The following is a 13841-nucleotide window of genomic DNA, read 5'->3' on the forward strand; positions in this document are numbered from 1 at the left end:
GACATTTCTATTGACTGCTAGTCATGACAACGGGCCCCACCGATGCAAAAATTGTCATAACATTACAACATCTATAGAACCACTGTAAATGTGATGAGTGGAATTTTTTTAAGAGAAAGCACTAAAAATAAGCACTTTATAGCTCAGACAAATAACATGTCCGAGAACTTTTTTTTTCCCAACATGCAGATGTTAAGTTAAAATTGTATTTTAGGTGCTGTGACAAGTCAGCATTTCTTCAAGTTTTTAAAGATCTTAATAATTTTTCAACTTTTTTCTTGAAGTGCAAATAAACGATTTTCTTAGTTAATATGAGGTCGTGGAAACAACAAGTATAATACTAATATATTATATATTTATATATAGCTATACACGATCAGAAAATATTGTTTAAAATAGTTAGATGAAGAAAGTGTCACCGCTGGACACTGATGACAGTGCTTACAATTTCATGTCAATTACTCACATAACTGTGTAAATGTTTAATAAAAATCAACGAAAACAGAAAGTTGGCCAGAATATGTACAAATATAAATATATTTGCAGATTTTTGCAGATTAATATTTTCACTCTGTGTGAGTTTGTTGCATCTTTATATCTACAGTGTTTTCATTTCTTTCCCCAGAATATTCTTGAGAAAAAGTGAAAAGCCCTATGCTTTTACAGGCACTGTTTTTTCCATCTTTTAAACAAAGTAAGCCTCAAAGACTGAAATAGCCACAAAGTAATATTTGTCATGACTTATTTTCTGCATTTCTGTCAGACATAATTCGGTAAGGTGTGTGATCTGTGTCTAATAATACTGAAGCCACGCTTCAGCTCCCAGAAATGCTTTGCGGTATTAATAAATTACGCAAATGACTATGTACGTCTCATAGTTATCCTGTTTGCTGATTTTATTTACGCTGCTGGTATTTGTTGTAACTTGCAGTTATTTGTCATTTTGTGATTACTGAGAGCTCATCTTATACTTAATGTGTTTTTTTGTTGTCACTATTATATATGATTTGTATGTCAAATAATGAAGTCCACACCAGTTACGAAGTACACGCGCATATACAGAAATGCGTTTTAATTTAAAATTACTTACACATTCAAAGTCATTATATGATTTCAAAATAAAAGCCATTATATTCTCTTAACCTTTCAACGTTTATTCAATTCTCGCTCTGTAATGGGACCACGCGGGAATGTAGGAGCCCAGGGCGGCCGCCTATATCACAGGTAAGATGGGCTGGCCCTGATCAATACTATAATTACTTTTTATACTTGCGCAGCAGCGGGCCGGCCCAAATTACCCAGCGGCCCACGGGGAAAACGCCTGATGCTCCCGATGGCCAGTCCGCCCCTGCTTGCAATGTATGGACCTACAAAGCTGAAATATTCTTCTAAAAATCTTCACTTGTGTTCAGCAGAAGAAAGAAAGAGCATCTGAGATTGCATAAGGGCGAGTAAATGATGAGAGAATTTTTCCTTTAATGTTTAATACTTGAAAAAAATAAAATAAATAAAAATGCATAAAATATAAGGCTATCACAATTTGATTTAATCCACCAGTGTTACTAGTCGTAATTCAGTTCAATATATTCAATATGCTATTTTAAAAATAATTAAATTGTCATAAATTTTTACAAGGAATAATTTCTATTTAATTTGACAAAATTGAGTTACAGATATAAAAATTTTTGTACCAGTAACAATGTTATTGATCTGTATTTGAAATGTTACTAGTCAGAACTCGTGTTTATAATATTCAAATACGTCATGTGTTACAGCCAGTACTATATCCGTTCAATAATTTCATCTCAAATCTAATCCAAGTGAACATGCGAATTAAAAATGACCACCAGATGGCAGTGTAAGACGCGCAACACTTTTTACTGTATTTTTTTTTTCTTTTTCCTTTTTACATATTTTGGACAATACTTTAAATTCCTGTTACGAGATAAAGCTCAAAGATTAATCCTTCCTTTTGTTTTTAAAGTTAAGTGTAAAAGTTTCCACCTGAAACTTGCTTATGTCCGTTCAATATAATAATACTGGGGTCAGACAGATGAACGCATCGCAGCCGTACATGGGAAACTGATGGCGTGCATATGCTATGTGGCGTTTGAGATTGTGAAATATATTCAAACGCTGATGAAACAAAAGTAGTAAAGTACACCTTGGCAGCGGAGGTGACGCCCACATCCATGTGACAGGCGAATAGCGCCGCAAGTTTCTGCAGTGAAAGAGCTGCAACTGAACATCCAGCACTTTATCGCACAGGAGGAGGATGATGCTGTGGTTTGTGTCTTGTGAGTAATGTAACGCAGAGAGGATTCAGATCTTACTGCACAGTGAGCACCTGCTGGCGGCAGTTTAGCTCTCACAGAGTGTGGGGTGTGACGGTGCTTTTGTTGTGCTTCATATGCTTCCAGATAAATAAACTGGAATATCTTCTCTATGGAACTGGATCGTGCTGGAATTACATTCAAGTAAAAAGTTACGATTGCAGTTGCGCACTAGTTGACGGGTGCATCTCTCACCGTGTGCGGATCCGGTACCCATGTGTGATCATTTGTGCTTATCCAACGTAACATTTCCAAAATGCACGTTGCATTCACTTTTACACAGTGAGTGAGCGCACTCCAGATGCTTGCACTGTTTGATCGCAATTGGAAAGTGCTGGGAATCGATCTGTCTCCGCCGGTCTCGTTGCCCCACTCTGCCCTAAGGATGTTCAGCTGTGTCGGGTGTTTTTGGGTGCTTCTCTCCTCCGCCCTGGTCGCTGTTTGCAGTTTCAGTTTTATCTCCCCCGCGTGGATTGTTAAGGAGCATCTGAAAAACAAGGACTCGGTGAGTTTCGGGCTCCTCTGGCACTGCTCCGAGTCTCTGGATCACATGTACAGATGTTACACCTTCGGCGGACTGGGCAAATTTCAAGAGATTCCTTCAAGCTCTTGGCAGGTAGGCTGGATGGATGTGTATTTGGGCAAATACTAGACTGAAACATAATTATGAACATATTAGCTTTTACAGTTGTTCATTAAACACAACTTTTGAACAGAACACCCAGATCAAACTGCATGATTACATAAACATCAGCCAGGCTTGTGCTCTGTCTCATCCCACACTTATAGGAATAGTTCACCCATCTGATCATTTTATCACCCTCATGCCATCTCAGATGTGTATGACTTTCTTCTGCTGAACACAAATGAAGATATTGAGAAGAATATTTCAGCACTGTAGGTCCATAAAATGCAAGTGAATGGTGACCAAAACTTTGAAACTCCAAAAAGCACATAAAGGCAGCATAAAAGTAATCCATATAACTCCAGTTGTTAAGTCCATGTCTTCAGAAGCGATATGACAGGTGTGGGTGAGAAACAGATCAATATTTAAGTCCTTTTTGACTATAAATTCTCCTCTGTGCCCAGTAGGGGGTGAAATGCATGAAGAAAGTGAATCACCAACAAAACGAAAGAAGAACTCTTAAGGCGCGGTCACATTTAAAATCACACGGGCGAAATACAGTCATCTCAGTTGAAATCCGCGCGATCGTGAATTTCACTCGATGGACCTCCGGTGGCGAAGAATTCCTCCCTTCCTCCTGAATTTGACGCATTGACCAATAGGAAGTTGCTTGATTAGGCAGTGACCTCTGTGTCATTTTAGAGGCAAGTTTATTTTTACTTCACTCTACCAGAGTATAAAGTGCAGCATTAAAAGAGGCTGGTTAGTAATTAATTTTTGCTCAACATCCACCCATGCCCTCTTGCCCGGGTCTTTAGGAGAAAAGAGTGCTTAGGAGGGCTGTTTGAAAGTGGAGATTTAAAAAAAAAAAAAAAAAAAAGGACTTAAATATTGATCTGTTTCTCAGATGTGCATTTAACACTGGAGTCGTATGGATTCATTTTTTGCTGCCTTTATGTGCTTTTTGGAGCTTCAAAGCTGGAATGGCATGAGGGTGAGTAAATGATGAGAGAATATTCATTTTTTGGTAAACTATCCACTGTCCCCCTATATGATGGGGAAATGATCAAACTTTGCTTATCTCAATGCATTTCATGACAATGTTTTGCCCATTTGACGTACAAGGGTCTATTCTTAGCACAAGAGTGCCTCTGTCTTAATAATTTAAAGTAACCCATAAAAGATGAGTCAACATGGGTCTATGCCAGTAAACGCTGTTTCAGTCCCACTGGAACCTTGTATTTATACGTTTTACACAGCCTGAAATGTTAAGATTACACATTTTTTGAATATGTTTTTGAATAAAGTCTAAATGAAAACATGGTTCATTTCAGTGCTGAAAACACAGCTTCAACAAGTGTCTATTCAGTACACCAAGGGGGGAACCCGATCATTTTGCTGCACAAGGAAAGCCCCCCACCCACCCACCCAGACACGGCCATGACCCACATGAATTTTATAGCTCTATACAACTGTCCACAAAACATTGCAAGCGTTCAGTCCCATTGTACACACACACTACTTAATATACAGTACTTAACATATGGAATGTAACAGGTTATCTTGTGGCACTGTGGCGGTAACAAATATAAATATTTAAGGGGATGATAGAGTTACCTTTATATGTTATTAAACTGGATGCTTTACTTTTCAGATAGCATCCGGTAATGAAAGGAATATTCCGGGTTCAGTTCAAGTTAGGCTCAATAGACAACATTTGTGGCATAATGTAGATTACCACAGGAATTCATTTCAAATCATCCCTCCTTTTAAAAAAAAAAAAAAAAAAAAAAAAAATCTGGTTCCATTGAGGCACTTACAATGGAAGTGAATGGGGCCAATCTGTAAATGTTAAGATACTCACCATTTCAAAACTATTGCACACTAACCTTACTAAGTTTTAACAGAAGAATTAATGTAAGTGCTTTTATAAAATTTTAAGCTTCACATTTCTGCTTTTAAACTCTCCAAAAATTGGCACCATTCACTTCCATTGTAAGTGCCTCACTGTTAGCTCAATTGTTGCTTTTTACTAAAGAAAAGGAGTGGTGAGTTGAAATGCATTTTTGTGGTAATCAACATTATGCCACAAATGCTGTCGATTAAGCTTAACTTGTATTGAATGCGGAATATTCCCTTAAGATTCTTTTCAAACTGTTGCTCCGACACAGTAGTTTACCTGATAGAGAAAACAGCGGCTTTAGCACCCCTTGTGGCTACACTGAGAATGCAACGCACTAAGGGCTGTGTGGGCACAATACTTGACTTTACATGGGACCACACAAAAATGAGAGGCAGGCAGCCATGCATGACAAGAGCCTCTGTCAGCAAATCTGTATGACGGAAGAAGAGATATGTTCCCTTTGAGTGATAAGCCATCACTTGACTGCATAGCATCTAAGGTGGTTGAGCCAGCATGACAATGTAGAGAACACTGCCAGAATGACATTTCCTTTCAATATTCCTTCAGATTTCTAGTTTGGTAGCCTGTTTATTTTGACTTGCAATTTCATATCCTTATCAATAATGTGAAAGCTCACTGTCTGTAATTTCTCTGCCTCTACTGGTGCCAAATGAAATTGTGAAAATGTTTTCAAACCGGTTTTCCTAACACTCCCACTACCTTCCATTGTTTGGACAATCAGGAAGCCCCGCCCAAAATCACACAACTGGATGATATAGAAGTCGCTATGTCGGCCACCTCAGCTTTAAAATATTTATAGAGCTTCAAACCTGTCACCCCCAAATCAACAAAGAATGCAGTGCTAACAGTGCTCATAAATAAATGATTCAGCAGCATCACAGCAGTCTGAGCTGAAGCACTGAAGTCAGAAATGAAGCATTTAGCAGTAGCAGCGCACACATCACTGCCAAATGACTCTCCCAAATGCATTCCTTTCTTTCATTCGGCAAAGCCTTGAGTATGGGCAAAACATATTTTGTCTGTACCCTTCAATTGCCTCTACAAAAAAAAATAAAAAATGCAATTTATTAATATCGCCTTTCAAATGCTATTTTTTATCCATACATAAATCATAACACACAAGGTTGCTTGTGCTTCAGAGAGAGAGAGAGAGAGAGAGAGCTTTTAGGGTATTAAGGGAACGAGTGGAAAGCTTCTCTGTTTTGTGTGATTTGAAATGGAAAAGGTCTACTGAAAACTAGCCAGCTATGTAGAGGAATCCAGGGAACAAAGATGCTGAGCTAAATTCTTGAGGGGCTTTGTATACGTGTGGGTCAGTTTTATCTACTGAAATAAATTTGTGTATTCATTACCTTTTAAAAATGTCAATGGGTTTATGTAAAGGGTCAATTTAGGGGTAGGGATAAGGTGTAGTTATTACCTTTCCCTATATTCATTTTCTGTGGATATTATGCTGCAAACATCCATAGATGGAGTATACCTTTATTCTATGTATACAATTATTGAAACAGCTACCCACATCATTTTGTGACAATTACAACCTCTCTCATGTCTTCTGCTGCCTTATTTGCACTTAGTTCTCAGTCATGGTCTATGAGACATATTGCAACTCTGTGTTTGTGTCCCTGCATCTGACCTACTTGTTTTAAGGTTGACCCTTCTACTATTCTCTTTGCCTCCATCATCTCCATGTTTTAAAGCCCCCGTGGGCAAAAGCGCACAGGCTAGCTAGACTCAGGGTCTCTGTGGATGCTGTCAGACTGCAGTCGTGACCATGCTGTTACCATCTTTCTCTTGAGTTTTAAAGGAACATTTTTACGGTAACAATCACAATTGGTAAAACAAATGACTGCAGAGGGTAAAAGCAGAGGATTTCATTTTTTTTTTTTCATTTTTAAATCTATGTTTAAGTAATTTTGATGAGTGCGGTTAAAGTTAAGAGAATCCTATTAGAACTTGTATGGAACCTGGAATATGACTTTAATATACAGTATAATTATTAAGAAATTATATTGTATATTAAAGTAATTTTCTGGGTTCCATACAAGTTAAGCTCTCTCAATTGGTGGCATAATGTAAATTAATGTAAAAAAAAAAAAAAGATATTCTACTCGTTCCTCTATATAAAAAATAAAATAAATAAAATCTAGGTTAAAGTGAGGCACTTACAATGGAAGTGAATGGGGCCAATATTTGGAGGGTTTAAAGGCAGAAATGTGAAGCTTATAATTTTATAAAAGCACTTCCAATTATTCTGTTAAAACTTATTATTAACTTCTTGCAATATTCGGTTTAACTACAGAACTCGGTTTAGATAATAATGCTAAAAATATGATTGCTTTCTCGACTTTATTAGCTAGACGTCTTATATTGCTTAAGTGGAAGGACAGTTCTCCACCTACTTTTAGTCATTGGATCAGGGATCTTATTCATCAACTTGCACTAGAGAAGATTTGATACTCCACTAAAGGCTGTAGTCAAACTTTTTTCATTATTTGGCAGCCAGTGCTGACTTGCATACAGCAAATGGATCCAAATGTAATTTCTCCTGTGTGAATTATTAATTTTATTTATTTATTTATTTTTATTTCTCTTTCTTTCCCTCCTTATTTTTTCTTATATCTGACCCTGTGAGGCCATGATAATATGGTACAGAAAAGTCTGTAAGAATATATTTAATAGTGCAGTGGGGATGGGGAGGTCTGTTGGAGCAAGATAATTGATTTCATTTTAATCTGTTTTTGAAATTGCTGCTATATTATACTATGTAAAAAAAGTTTTTCAAATTGTTGTTTTTATGGTCGTTTTAAGGTTTATGGCATTACGTCGTCATGGCAATGAAGTTGTAAAACTGGATATAACTTTACACAGAAATGTTTAATAAGCGATTTTATCACACTAAAATCATGTTAACGCATATATTGTTTATATCTTGTGGCTATACTTTAGAAACAGTGAGTATTTTACGTTTACGGATTGGCCCCATTTATCTCCATTGTAAGTTCCTTATAGTAACCCAGAATTTTGCTTTAAAAAAAAAAAAAAAAAAAAAGGAGGGAAAAAGCTGAAATTATTTTTTGTGGTAATCAACATTACGTCACAAATGCTGTCGCCATACTGTACAACAAAACTGTAAAAAAAAAAAAATAATACTGAAAACATTATTGATATATTTTTTTTTTAAGCAGTAAAAATTAAAAGCAGAACAACAAATAATACCATCATGTAAATAGTATTAAACTTTACAGTTGACCTGTATTTATTTTTTATTTTTTTTGCTTTGCATTTCAATAATGAAAATTGTTTTTTGTGCTTTTAAGATAATTTATATGAAAATATAAATATAAATATACATTTTTTGTAACTGTCATCAAGTGAAAATGATCATTTTCTGTTCGTCATGTCTCGGATTTTATGCTCTTTTAACTGTGCTTTTAGTTGTCATGGTTTGATGTCAGACTGTTCTGTACCTAGCTGTACTTTTTCATCATCATGTTGAGTCTTTGATGCCTTTAAGTGAAAAGATCCATAATCACTAATAGAGCTTCTTTCTGTCAGTGTCCCATTTTCCCATGAGTGTGCTGTTGACAGGCTGAGTTATTGGTTCTTGTTGAGGAAGTAGCTCTGCTCTGGGCTACTGTGGTTGGACAGCAATGAATGCATTGGAAGAGTGGGGTTTGGAGGAAGTTATTCTTGCCACCAGTTTTTAAGAGCTAATGGTAATAAAAAGATTTGACAGGACAGTTATGTTGGCCTAGTTGCCACTGAATGGATGGCTGGTATAAGTGTTACATTATAGCGTAATACTATTGCTTATAAGTCAAGCATCACTATTACTGTTTCTCATAATTTTAGTTAGATTTTTTTTTATTTTTATTTATTTTATTTTTTTTTTAGAATTCTTAACCCTAAGTACTAAAAGTCAATGGGTAACTTAATCTGCACCGTTTGTGATATGGACATGAACGATTCCTCAGATTGTGTGGCTTGTTCAGGAGAGGTTTTCTTTACTTGCTTTTTTAAGTGGTCAGACTTAGGAATGTAACCTAGTTGATGGTGAGATAGGAAAAAACAATCCCAAAGACTCACATTGAAGGAGGTAACAAAGCCATATATAGGGACCAGACTATCACTTTGGGTGGGCCTGTAAGCAACCACCTAGAATAGCCCTACAACCACCCAGAACACTCTAGCATGGTAGCTGCAAGTTTTGTATGGATAAAAAACTTGCACATTTTCTTTAGAAAATGTAAAAATCTAGTTATGTTAATGTTTTATTTCACTAGAAAGTACCAAAAAGTACCATGTTTTGTTTGGGACATGGCTCCATGGTAATGGAAAGTACTATGAATTACAACATAAATAATGTAGTATATGAATATGGTAATCATTCATTACCTTGGTATGTATCACACAACCATGGTATTTCTGATACCATCACTTCACCATGGTTCTGCAGCAGAAATTTTTTTGTAAGGGTTACGTTTACCTTTATTTTTTCAATATAATTTACAGTTTGGGAAACTTATAACTTTGGGTTTGTGAAGTTTATATTAAAAGGGTTTTAAAATAAGTAATTTATAATGTATAATTAATTAAAATTAAATAAATAATAAATGATTTAAAATGTATTTTTAAAATGACATGTAATTGTAAATTTAAACAGATAAAGTTAATTCAGTGTGTTTGTAACACCCACATCTAGAAAACTGACACTCCCACCTCTGTAATAAACTCAGAGATCTTAGTCCAGACTGAATCAGTACATGAAATCACAGACGTCGGATGATAATAATTGCTACTCAAACTTTGTTTAGAAAACTAATCCTGTCCGAACAGGTTCTGTGTAAAGTTATATCCAATTTTAAAACTCCGTTGCCATGGCGAAGTAACTCGTAAACCGTAAAACGACCATAAAAACGCTGATTTAAACAACTTTACAGCTCAATTAATAAACAAAATTTGACAAGTATAATTTAAGTTCTTTAAAAAAATAATAAGCTTCAGAAGTGGTTTTGGACATCCCTACTTCCTCTTTCTGTCTCACAAGCACGCATGCTCTTTCTCTCTTTTTTCTGGAGGTCGGTGCATTTTGAGGAGGCAGCAGTAATTCCTGCATCTGAACCTGTTAAGGGTTCTTAGCCCATGGAACCAAACCACCGGAGCTGTGAGTTTTATCATGGCCACCACATTGCTGTCTAATCAAATGATAGATGAGGCCTAGTTTCTCTCTCTCTCTCTCTCTCTCTCTTTCTTTCTCTCTTTCTTTCTTTCTCTCAGTGCAGAGGAATAGGTAGAGTGTAGCACAGAGCAGAGGAATAGGGGCCAATGGATCAGCTGTCAAGCTGAGAGATATACAACTCCAAGGCCCCATGCATACACAGAGCAGAGCAGCATGAGGAGTGGAAGCCTTCAGAACGAAGCCAGTCACTCACTGTGCATAAGCAAGGTTTTTCTCACTGCAGATTCACAAGGTCAGCGTTTGAGGTCCCCTTCAGACTTTCTCTGTTCCGGTCAGGATATCTAGTGAATCAACAAAGCCTCTCAGTTTGGCTAATGGAAATGTCCTGCATTTGTTTGTGATGGTAAATAGCAGTGGCAAGATAAGATACAAGTTACGTGTGTGTAATAGACACACTCTGGTCCACATTCTGGGACGGATGCGGGATGTTACATTCACACATGTCTTTGGCCTTGATTACACCTGGTGTCTTGGCTGATCCGATCAAAAGCGGCCAGTCCTGACAGATTGTCATTATTACCAAAATATATGGTATTAAAGTGATAGTTCACCCAAAAATGGAAATTGTCACTCACTCTCATGTTGTGTTAACTAGAGAGAAAGCGAAAGGGTTGTGAGTTGATCAGTACTGGGACCCACCCAGACTTGTATTTCAGTTGCACAAGCATGCACTAAAAGCCCTAAATAAAGAAATAAATCTGTTCTTAATCTGAATGATGCCTCTTTGACTGCTTATAAGGTCAGAGCAGTTCTCTCTATGAGCTCCCTTCACACTGACCTTGCTATCAACGTTTTATTCCCTCAGGAACTAAAAACAAGAGGCTGTAATTGAAGTGTGAGTGTCTGAATGCAGTCAGAGGCAACAAAACGTGACACTGTTAGCTCTTTTTGACGCTCAGTGTTTGATGGGATTTAATCTGACTGTGGTTTATTGAGAATACACGGCACATATTAAAATGGTTTTGGACTCCTGTGGGAGCAGCAGTGAGAGGATTGTGGATGAGAGAGCGCAGCGTCAGTATCTGTGCCAGAGATATGGCGACAGTTTGGATTGGATGGCACACTGGCATGACAGATAGCAGTAAATAATAGAGATTGTGTTCCCACAGTAGAGTTAGACTATAATCAGTGTCCTGGTTGACCTACAAAAACATTACAAACAGGAATGAACTTTTCAGGGTAAAAATTGTGGGTAGTTTCATCTTTCTAACACTAGCATATGCAGTATTTAACTTCTGCTATTGTTTTTACATACTGTATATTCACAGTTAATGCTGCACTTAATCCTTATGATCAAAACAAGAAATTTGCATTTGAGGAAAATTGCACAGAAATGTAGTTTCTGTGCAAACTACATTTGCATGTTTCTTGTTGCATGTTGCTATGTGGTTGGTAAGGTGTTCTGAATAATTTTGAGCATGTTGCTAATCAGTTGTTTGGGTGTTCTTGGTGGTTGCTAGGACATTGCTAGGTGGATGCTAAGGTGTTCTGAGTAGTTTTTGAATGTTGCTATGTGGTTGCTAAGGTGTTCTGAGTAGTTTTGAGCATGTTGCTAATCAGTTGTTTGGGTGTTCTTGGTGGTTGCTAGGACATTGCTAGGTGGATGCTAAGGTGTTCTGAGTAGTTTTTGCATGTTGCTATGTGGTTGCTAAGGTGTTCTGAATAGTTTTGAGCATGTTGCTGATCAGTTGTTTGGGTGTTCTTGGTGGTTGCTAGGACATTGCTAGGTGGATGCTAAGGTGTTCTGAGTAGTTTTGAGCATGTTGCTAATCAGTTGTTTGGGTGTTCTTGGTGGTTGCTAGGACATTGCTAGGTGAATGCTAAGGTGTTCTGAGTAGTTTTTGCATGTTGCTATGCGGTTGCTTGTAGGGATGTACCGATACCACTTTTTCTCTTCTGATTCCGATATTGGAAATCTAAGTATCGGCCGATACCGATCCCGATCCAATACCAGTGTTGTTTTTTTGCATCAGTTTAGAATATCTTTACATTATTGTGTGGAACTAATTGGGAGTACTCTTTAATATGTAAAGAAACACAAACCTCTAACTACACATTATTTCAATATAAATGTATAGCTTATTAAGAAAAACTTTATTATTAACTAGTATACTGGATAATGTAGCAGCAAAATTAACAGTAATTCCAGTACAAGTCATCAGTAGAAAAGAAGCCTTTTTTTTATTTTAAATATTTTTTTCAACTTGTATCTGGACTTTAAAGGATTCAGATCTCTTTTTTGTTCAATTTAGTTGTAAGTTATCAGCTCACTTTTCATTCACACAGTTATTTTTTGGAACCCATTCAACTTAAATATTATTATAATTTGTAAACAAATGATAATAATAATAATAACATATTATAATAGTAATATATCTCAATCGTGCACCTTTTGTCACAGATCCACCGGTCTCTCTTTCTCTTTCTTCTTCACTGCAGTCACAGCGCTCTCACTCTCCCCTGAGTTCTGATTACACGCACCTGCATATCATTAGTGGCTAATCAAGGACTGCATATATACCCTGCTTTCACACACACTCTTTGTCTGTTTCTCATCGATAGTACCTCTGAGACTCCAGAACATTCTACTATGTCAAACCATACCTGTGTCTTCATTATTGCCTGCAAGTATCATAAGACTGTTGAGTGTTATCTGTTCATCATGTCTATACCCTGTCTGGATATTACTCACCTGCTGTTTGCCACTCTTCTCAGCTGGATTTACTCGCAATGTTTAATCACTGTTTCAATCATCTGTTCAATAAACCCTGCTACTGAGTTCATATCTCTGCCTCAGTGAGTCTCTCCATGACACCTTTAACTTTTTAAACCCTCACGCTTTTATTTTGACATTCTGAACTCTCCAGGAAGTCCTGTATGTGTCGGTTTGTAGGCAAGTTCACAGTAGTTTAATTAGCTTCTTATTCAAATTCTAGTAAAAATGCGCCTCCGGTGCCGTTATAAATGCATATTATAAGGGAACCGAACTATTGAGCATCTACATCTTAGATGTTGTTAATGAGTAGCGCTCAAATATTGCGCATGGCACGAAGGCTAAAAATAGCCACGGGTGTGTGTAAACAGAGCAGCGCCATTCAATAACGCGCTGGAGCTGTGCATGCATTTTATATATTTACTTATAAAACACAGCCTTTTGTGATTCACAAAGCTATCGCACGCCTTCAAGTGGCTTTGAATACAATGCACGAGTCATAAGAACTACTTTATTTGTGTTTTAATAGTTCTTTTATGTCATTTTTTGAGCTTGACAATAATGAACATGACTAACATACAGTATCGGATTTGGATCAGGCTCGTCGGACCGATACCCGATCCGCTTAAAAACGTCAGTATCGGAGCCGATACCGATCCAAGTATCGGATCAGTGCATCCCTAGTTGCTAGGGTGTTCTGAGTAGTTTTGTGCATGTTACCATGCAGTTGTTAGGGTGTTCTTGGTGGTTGCTAGGGTGTTGCTAGGTGGTTACATAGGTGTTCTGAGAAGTCTTTAGCATGTTGTCATGTAGTTGTTATGGTGTTCTTGGTGGTTGCTAGGTGGTTGTTTACTGGCCCATGTCAAAAGAGTCCACTCTCAACTCTCTATGATATTCTGGTCCCTGTATGGCTGAGGTCTCCCCTCTATGCAAGTCTATGTTTTGTTTTTTTTTATCTCCATTTTGTCTAATCACGCACAAAAGTAAAAGCTTACCTAACAACA

The 13841-nt window shown here is 37.1% G+C and overlaps 1 protein-coding gene across 1 annotated transcript in view; it reads left to right on the top strand.

The window, feature by feature from the left end:
* Positions 1–2318: 2318 nt before the first annotated feature.
* Positions 2319–13841, top strand: part of LOC127431874 (LHFPL tetraspan subfamily member 7 protein-like) — a 230322-nt gene continuing 218799 nt past the window's right edge. Inside the window, exon 1 of the mRNA XM_051682498.1 lies at positions 2319–2949. Coding sequence (XP_051538458.1) covers positions 2635–2949 — 315 coding nt within the window. The 5' untranslated portion in view covers positions 2319–2634. The remainder of the gene's footprint in view (positions 2950–13841) is intronic.

The sequence above is a fragment of the Myxocyprinus asiaticus genome, chromosome 4, assembly GCF_019703515.2.
Source record: "Myxocyprinus asiaticus isolate MX2 ecotype Aquarium Trade chromosome 4, UBuf_Myxa_2, whole genome shotgun sequence".
Taxonomy (NCBI): Eukaryota; Metazoa; Chordata; class Actinopteri; order Cypriniformes; family Catostomidae; genus Myxocyprinus; species Myxocyprinus asiaticus.